The following is a 9,375-nucleotide window of genomic DNA, read 5'->3' as shown; positions in this document are numbered from 1 at the left end:
CATGTAAATCCTAATCAGAATTATTTGGGAGTAAAAAATAACTTTTGTAAACAAATGTACACTTCAAATTTTGCAAATAAAACACATAATTGTGGTGCTGAAAAAGTGTCATACAGGCATGCACACACCATAGAAAAAAATTATCATGCAAGTACAATCATTTGTTATTGCAGTTTACAAAAAGCAAACAATATGCAAACATACACAATGCAATAAGGCTGAATTGAAAAGTATATCGTGTGTACATTGGCATTGGAAGATTTCCAATAGTGCCAAAGAGAAACTGCATGCATTACATTTATGTGACTAAAGTCACATAATTCTGTTTTTGGGTACATGTATGTCTAGGTAAAATGTCACCTCTAGTATAATGGTGGTACAATATAAACCAAATCCCACATTCAAAGCCTCATAGATATTTTAACTGCAACAACTTGTACTTCTACCAGCATAGATACAATGTCCATCATTGCTTGTTTTTATAGAGATTCTCATATTACATTCCTGTGACATTCTGTTTATTTCAAACATGTTTCCTCCAAAGTTTCTCAGTTTTAATTATCCCATTGTGTTTTGCTATCTTTGAATATCTCTTCTTCACATGTCCTTTTTTAATCCATCAGGAGGCATATCACACTCTTCTTCCATAATCCATTTTGCTTAGTTTTCTCTTTAAGTCAATATCAGTTAGGGGAAAATGTAAGGATAGTAAGTATGTTATACACACAAATTAATAGACAGCAAAGCCAAGAGTAATTACAGGAGTATTTTCGACAACTAGTGGATAGCACTGTAGCTTAATCTGCAAGATCAGAAATGAACTTTGGCTGGTCTCCATATATTAGCCTGCATTCCTGTTTTTGCTGCAGAGAATCTCGGCTTTGGCACCTGAATTGTAGACACTGATGATCTAGGGGAGGTAAATGAGTTAGTAGGACTGAAGACTGAATATTCTAGATTCCTCTGTGGAGTTTCCTGGACAGCAGCATAAAAGGGAGAAGGCCCAGAAATATTGGTTGGCGTAGGCTGGCATGATATGTCGGTTCTCCAAACTGGTTCAGCAAGTGTAGTTGCAGATCTAGGAGTTAGCACTGTAGGAGTCATGTTGACAGAAGAAGACATTGGTGTAGGAGTTGAGAAGCGCTTAATCTCATGAGCTCTAGCAGTTTTCACAGGAACTTGTCTAGGTAGAGTGGAACTCATTTTTGGAGTATCAGGGCTATTAGCAGAATCCCCAAAGCAGAACATGGCTGAGTTCAGCTGGTATGGCTGGTGGCGCATAAAATCTAAAGCTTGCATTCGTGGTTTACCACTGGCACCTTTTTTAACTTTGCTATCTGCTTTGCCAACTTGAGATTTTGATGCAGCTAATGGACAGAATGGAGAAACCAGTGGATTATATCCTATTGGAGGAGGTGCACGAATATTAGATGAATATTTCCAAGATGAGGGAAGTGATGGTGTGGGTGATGGTGTTCTTGGCCTAGAGTTAGGCCTTGAGCTAGATCTGCGCTCTGAGTCAACTACAAATTTGTCCATACGACTCTGTCTTTTTGCAAACAATTCTGCTCCTTTACCCTTTAACTGAGGCACATCTGAGCTTCCATTTACAAGTTGTTCTGCTGTTGTTTTAAAACTGGGTTTTGGGGCCACAGGAGGAGGAACTTTCATTTTCCGGCCTGAAGATTGCATAAAATTACACGCTTCAGCTCCTAAACTGAGGAAGTCTTCTTCTGGGCCAGATTCAAAACCTGCTCCATGTTGCTCCTGTTTGGGTTTCTCATCTATATTCTTCACCATCGACAAAAGTTCTGGGTTTGGCATATACTTCTTCTCCTCCTTTTTAACAAACATCTGTTTCTTACCGCCTCTCCTTCGTGCTTCATTTAGGATGCCTGTGCGTCCAATAGGTACAGAGATCCTCTGTTCTCTTGAATTTACATACTCCGGTGAATGGTTTACTTGGCTAACTGGTGATATATATGAAGGTGTAATCTGTGCTGGACTAATAAACTGAGATTTTGTAGAGTTTGTCACAGGACTAGAATCTAATATATTTGGCTGGGAAGTAACAGTATGTGGACCTGATGGACGAGAAGGAGATGAAAGATAAATGGAAGCAGTAGTAGTCCGTGGTGTTGTTGAAGCTGAGAGGTTCTCTTTTTGATTCTCTTGGTATTGTGTTGCTGGTGATGACACTGCCCTACTTGGTGCTGGGATATATAGGGATGCAACAGAACTTACAGGTGCTTTTTGTGGACTAGCAGGTGCATCAGCTATAAATGGGGTAAATGGAGATGGAGCAACATTTTGCACAGGAAAACTTTCAATCTTTTTTGGCGAGGCAGGCTTGAATACAACAGAAGAAGCCATTGTCCGCTGTCCAACTTGACCTGGAGTAAATGGTCTTGCTGACCTGTTGAAGATGGCATTTCCAGGACCTGGAGCTTGTAGGTCTTGAGAATAAGCAGGGGTTAGTGATATTTGTGTGCTTGTCACCTTGGTACTCTCTGAGCTCCGTGTCTCTTGGCTTTTATCATAATTTAATGCGTGACTAACATTTCCATTTGCAACTGATTTTCGAGGAGGAGCAACTGGAGTTTTATGATGCTCTTGAGGATTTTGTGAGGGAGCACTGTCAGCTGTCTGTTCAGATTTCTGCCTTTGTAATTCAAACAATGCTGCCCCTTTTCCAGACGCTTCACTCAGACCTTTTTCTTCCTGTATCTCATATTCCATTTTGGACTTTTCAATATCCATATAGGTGCTGTCCCAGTCTGAATTATTTGTTAAGCTACGGGCATCAGAGAATCCTTCTTCATCAAATTCTGATTCACTTGTAGGAAGCACCCCGTCTTCGTCTTCGATATAGCGATCTTCGTCTACACTTCCGTAACTCACAAGTGTATATTTTTTTGCTCTTTGTCGTCTCTTCTTGAACATAAGCACACCTTTTGAATGAGGATTTGGAGCATCGGTTAACAGAGATGCAATTGTTCTACATTTGGTTCTGGCCTCCTTGACGTTTTTATCCTGCACACTCTCACTGCGGTTAAGTTCTGCAAGAGAAAAAAAGAAAGGAAACATAACAAAGATTTAGTTTAATCTAGTTGTAAAAGTTTCACATATGTATTACATAGGTAGAGACAGACTCAATTTCAATGCATGTTTTTAAATTAACGGCATTTCTAAAAAAAAATTGATAGGACATCTGAAGAGACAATAACACCTGCAATAAAGCTGAGAAGTTGCCAGTGTAGTACATGTATAGATTTGTGTTCTTAACATTAGTGCTACTGTTACTTCCTACTGTTTAAGTGTCCTTCTACAACTGCCTACTTGACATTACTAAAAGAGGCACGGTATGAAGTATTTATATTTATATAAATCATGAGCAACTCAATAGTCACTTTTGACATATGAAACTGGTCAACTGGGACTTTGCACATCATCCTTAATGTAGAAACTGATTAAAGTGAAAGCATTGCACTGAAAATAATGTTTAGATCTCATGACATATAATATAGTACATTTTCTTACAGTAATGATGTTAGATATCTGTACATCTAGCCTGTATGTTAGATCTTGGGGGTATAGAAATGCAAAATGTAATGTAGTTTGCCAGGAAAGAGAAATCAGCTAAAAATCCTCGATTTGTAAAACATACAGTTACGTGATGTAAATATATATGCAAATTTTCATTCCAACATATGTTATACATAGCCCCTCTCCAAAGAAGACCACTGTACAATGTTGGGCAATGTCATTAAAGTGTAAATATGCTGTAGCTGAATAGCTTAAGTGTAGAAAATATTTTTTTTCCCGCAGCAAAGTTTTATAGGAAACAAAAATAGCAAGCACTCAAAAGTCCAGCAACTGAATAGTTCATGTGTTTTACTATGGTAATATACTTCGTGTATTAATTTAGGGCATCCTTCACAATGATGGTTAACTTGTTGCTGTAACTAATAATATAAATATTCATATTGAAAACAAATTCCCACAAAATTGTAGAAAACCTTTATCGAGGATTTGCATTTACTGACCAGCACAATGAAATTAAAACTATCCAGAGAAGTGTTAAATATCAACTAAGCAGGTCTGTCCACTTTACATACACTTGTCCTACAAAGCTCTTCAAATTGTCAAGCTGATCACTTAACACTGACAGACACACATTACACAGAACAGGTCATGCCAAATCACTGAGAAATGAACAAGAAGTCCTTTGAAGTGATATCAAATCATATAGGATACAAACAATGTAGACACAAACAATAAGGAAAATGCATAATATTGGTTACAAATAATAGGGAATTACCTGCATAGAGATTATCTGTGCTGTGGTAGGAAGATACCGGTGAATCAGGCATGACACATACACCATTAGAGTCACAATGTTCCATAAAGAGACGACAAGGGACAAATGTACTCCAAGCTGGAGCCAAACCAAAGTAGGAAAATCTCTCCAGCCTTCTGCTGCCCTTTCTACAAGCCTTTTTAAGTCCCCACTTTTGTCTCCCCTGGCATAGCTGCTGGATTCACTGGCTCTTAGAAGCTGATGAGATCATTGAGTCTATTTTTATTTGCCGAGGCTTATCACTGGACCAGGCTATGGACATTGTCACCTGTCACTTCAGCTATGTTCTTCTTTGCCTGTGGTTGAGTAAGAAATATTTTCCGCCAGCCACAATTTTTCATAACCCCTTAGCCCCCCTTTACATGGAGTGTGAAACAATGATATATATTCCAGCCTGGAAACATGAGGTCAATGCACTTAAAATACCTCTTTTATCCATAAAGACCCCAACAGAATAATCAATATTTTTCTTGGATCACTCAAACATGTCCGGAGGAGCCTGTTAGGAATAAAGCTACCATTCAAAGGACACTATGACATTTAGTTTGTGAATGAGACAATAAATGTATATATATATATATATATATATATATATATATATATATATATATATATATATTATACATAGACAACTGTAGTATACTATAGCCTGCAAATTACAGATGTAGTATCTAAGAGTGGTACCAACTTGCTAGAGCTGAGTGGACTTGCATCAGAGGCCCATCAGAACCAGGTTCCCAGATCCAGAGGCCCATCAGAGCCAGGTTCCCAGATTACATACTTATCAAGACACAGCCACACAGCCATCTCTATTCCTTCTAAATGCTTATAATCAGTACAGAGCCAGAAAAGAAAATACAATTACACTGGACACTGATAGGAATGATCCCCTTATCTACTCTAAACCACCAAGGATGTTAGTATTTACCCTGTATTTTCTAGCAAGACCACTAGGGGATCCTTGACAATTGATATTGCCATTAGCTTATAAAAACAACATAGGCTACCAGGGTTATTACCATTAATTCCTTCACACACCCAGAACAGAACCCTATCATTTTTTGGTACACCTTAAAGACCAAGCCAATTTTGTACTAAGCTGCTGTATGCTCCAGAGGAAGTTCTTTTCTTTTTGAATTTCTTTTCTATCTGACCACAGTGCTCTCTGCTGACACCTCTGTCCATGTCCAGAACTGTCCAGAGTAGAAACAAATCCCCATAGCAAACCTATCCTGCCCTGGACAGTTCCTCACATGAACAGAGGTGTCAGCAGAGAGCACTGTGGTCAGACAGAAAATAATTTCAAAAAGAAAAGAACATACTCTGTATTATACAGCAGCTGATAAGTACTGGAAGGGTTAAGATTTTAAAATCTGTTTAACTTTCTGGCACGAGTTGATTTCAAAAAAATGTTTTCAGCCGGAGAACCCTTTAAGGTTCTGTAAACTGTAAACACATTGCCCCGAGTTATCAATCGAAGACAAAAACTCTGCTTTGCCCATAGCAACCAATCCCAGTGTATCTTTTATTTTACCAGAGCAATTTGAGAAATGAAAGCTGAGATGTGATTGGTTGTGATTGGCTGTTATTGTGATTGTGCTTTTATCCACTTCCTAACTCCTTTGTGCTCCCAATTCTGAACTTAACCTTATTGGCACCATTCTATTTCTGAGACCCTAAAAGCAAAATAAGCGTTCCAATGCAGCCTACCACTTTGCTATGTAAAACTACATTTCGCTCTCTCCTGTACACTGGGTACCCAGATCTATGCCTTTAGGATAATGGAACAATGCATGTGTCGTCCTATAGTTCCATGCACACTATGGATATTCCGCTAGAAGTAGAATCCACCTGCAGCAGCCTCCCATTGTTCTCAATGGGAATTTGTTATTCCATGCTCAGGTCAGTAGTTCCAATCCGGATTCTACAGAAAGCATGAATATGTTCTTTCTTTTGACACAATCCTCTCAGAGAAGCCCAATTTGTCCACTGTGTATCGAGTATAAAATAATTGTCAAATCCTCTTCATTTCTGGGGGTGCAGATTCTGCTAGGAAATTCCTTGGTGAATCTGCTCAGTGGGCCCTAACACTTCAGTTTCTACTATAGGCAATGTAGAGGAGGAACTGAGCATGCCTTTTTTAATTCTAGAGGCCAATAATATTCAATGGCTGACATGTATTGATTTATTTTAATGTAAAATGTGATTGATGTGGTAGAAATACCTATTTAACCCCTAAGCCAACCTAGACAATAAGAAGTGTTCTCACTAACCCCTAAGTCATGTCATCTTTTGGCAACACCTCATCCTGCTCATGTGCTCTTACTTTTTCTTATTCCTCCACATTTTACATTTTCTAGTTACAAAAAGGAAATAGGATGGCCTGAGATTTTGTCATGTTGGCAACCCCATAAATTATGTGGGCAGCCCTTATACTATCACATTCTGACCAACCACCAGGTTTATAATATTGAAAAAAGTTCATGTAAAATAAAAAATTGAATTACTAATTGCAAGGCCCCTCGGGCCTTGGTAGACAATCAGTAATTTTGGAAGACTATTTATTTCACAAGTCTTGATAAAGTGTCCAGAAAAATAACTGCAACAATTTTTCAATTTCTCTACAACCATTGCCAGAAAATAAAAATAAATTATAGAATTGCTAGCATAAAGATGCCAAAGGTCCGGGGAAAATGAGCAGACTAGTTCGAGATGACAGAAAAGCAACAATAACTCAAATACTCCCTCTTTACAATCAAGGTATGCAGAATATCATCTCTGAATGCACAACATGTACAACCTTGAAGCAGATGGGCTACAGCAGCTGAAGACCACACTGAGTGGCATTGCTGTTAGATAAGAACAGGAAACTGAGGCTACAATTCGCACAGTTTCACCAAAAATTAACAGTAAAAGACTAGAAGAATGTTGCCTGATGTGATTCTCTGATTTGAGTCTCTATTCCAACTGTGACACTCAGATGAGAGTTTTACGATTTGACATAAATAACACAAAAGCATGAATCCATCTTGCCTTATATCAGCGGTTCATACTAAAGGGTATTTAATGGTGTAAGGGACATTTTCTTTGGGCACACTTTGGGTCCACTAGTAGCAATTGAGCAAAGTTTAAATGCAACAGCCTACCTGAGAATTGGATTTGGTGGAATGGGAGATTTGCATTATGAATAAGCAGCTGACATATCAACTGCATAGTGCTATCATGTCCATATGGACCAAAATCTCTGAGGAATGTTTCCAGCACCTTGTCGAAAGTATGCCACAAAGAATGGAGGCAGTTATATATGCAATTTCTCATGGTTTTCAAGATCTCAGTCTACCGTCAGTTACAAAAAACATTTTTATTTAAACTCCGTTTAATAAAGTAGTTATAGGAATGGGGGGGAGGAGGCATTAGGCGTCTAAAAAGAAGATTTACACTTGAGGTTGGTTTTGCATAATGTTAAGAAGAGACATTATTCCATGAGGATGCTGTGATGTGTTCCTACTTTTTGAGACACTGGATTTCCCAATTGTGGTGTTAAAGCTGCCTTGAACATAGACAAACCATACATGGAATATACAACAGATGACACTTCATTTTCTGTCATAAAGCTTTAAGTGGTGTTATGGGTATCTGGTTGCAAAATAATTATTTTGATACATATCTTACCCTTCTGGTGATAAATATATTATTGCTTGGATCATGGTGTTAATTCTAGGGACTTAGAGAAACTGCTTTATGTGCAGCAAAATCACCTGTTCCCACATTCCACTGTCTCAGTGACCACATGTGGCAACTGCTTATCATTTTATCTGACTAAATGTAAAATAAGAAGAGACTTATGGTAAAGCCTTCAGATAAGATATGTACAGTACAACAATAAGTTAAAGCAAGGACACAATCGGCCGTCCAATGCTTCAGTGTCTATGACATCAAAATCAGGTATTGATAACAATAGTTAAAGGAAGCTGCATACTAGATCTGTTAAAGGCATCAATAACATATATAGCAGGTAAAAATTATGTATGTAAAGCTTTTTATTGCACCCGGTGACATAAAAAAAAAAATCCTGCCTAGAAAACCTGATCATTATTTGAAATGTTTACACATGTCATGAGCAATGGCTAAAGATGTTGCGATATCTGCTAAAAATGTAATAGATCAAAATGGATTTTTCCGCCACTAGACAGATAAATTGTGTTTATATTATTGATAGAAATAAGCTACTTGTTGACAGACACAGAATATTTGACTGAGGAGATCTGCTAATCCCTTTAACCTGTTGAGGACCCATACCATACCGGTACAACATGACGCCCTGGTACTTAAGGACTCATGGCGGACCGGTATGCATGTGGGAATTTCGGTCCCTGCCTCGGGGTGACTGCTGATATTGATTGGCAGGCACCCCGCACAAATGCCCAGGGGGGTCATCAGACCCCCCATGTCAGTGATTCCGGTGATGCAGGTCACGTGACCCACTGACCCAGAGATACATGGTGATCGGGAGTGTAGGATACACTCCCAATCACCTCCTGTATCTATGTGGAGGTGGTGATTTAGTCACCCCCCCCCCCCCCCCCAGGATCACTGCCTTTGGTCCGGCCAAAAGCAGCCGGCAGGGGAGGGGTTAATGACCTCTTCTCGCTGCTCTGCCAGCTTACCGAGTTCAGTCAGCAGGCAGAGCTGCAAGAATGAGCCAGGGACCCCCCCCCCCCCTCTGCCGAGATCGGAGCCCCTCAGGGCAGAAGACATCTGTGTAGTGCAGGGAAAGAATACACTAAAGGGACAGATAGGAATGTAAAAAAACCTAAAAAAGTTAAAAAAAATTAAAAAAAAATCCCCCCTCCGACCCCCTAATAGGTCCTCAAGGGTCTGCCGCAGTTTTTTCAGCATGACCCGGGCCCTATTAGGGGTTCAGGGCGCTGCATTTGCCCCCCCCCCCCCCATTATTTTTTTGGCCGCAGTGCTTTTTTCCCCCCATGTAATGGTGTGGGATTTATAATCACACA

At 39.3% G+C, this 9,375-nt stretch overlaps 1 protein-coding gene across 2 annotated transcripts in view; it reads right to left on the bottom strand.

Annotated features, from left to right (window-relative positions):
* Nucleotides 1-335: 335 nt before the first annotated feature.
* SYNPO2L (synaptopodin 2 like) overlaps nucleotides 336-9,375 on the bottom strand; it is an 85,888-nt gene continuing 76,848 nt past the window's right edge. For both annotated transcript variants that reach the window (XM_056530668.1, XM_056530667.1), the window contains exon 4: nucleotides 336-3,059. In XM_056530668.1, the coding sequence (XP_056386643.1) occupies nucleotides 811-3,059 (2,249 nt within the window). In that variant the 3' untranslated portion in view covers nucleotides 336-810. The remainder of the gene's footprint in view (nucleotides 3,060-9,375) is intronic.

This window comes from Hyla sarda, chromosome 7 (genome assembly GCF_029499605.1).
Source record: "Hyla sarda isolate aHylSar1 chromosome 7, aHylSar1.hap1, whole genome shotgun sequence".
NCBI classification, from domain to species: Eukaryota; Metazoa; Chordata; class Amphibia; order Anura; family Hylidae; genus Hyla; species Hyla sarda.
Note: the sequence above shows the minus strand (reverse complement) of the source record. Positions and strands in the feature narration are given on the sequence as shown.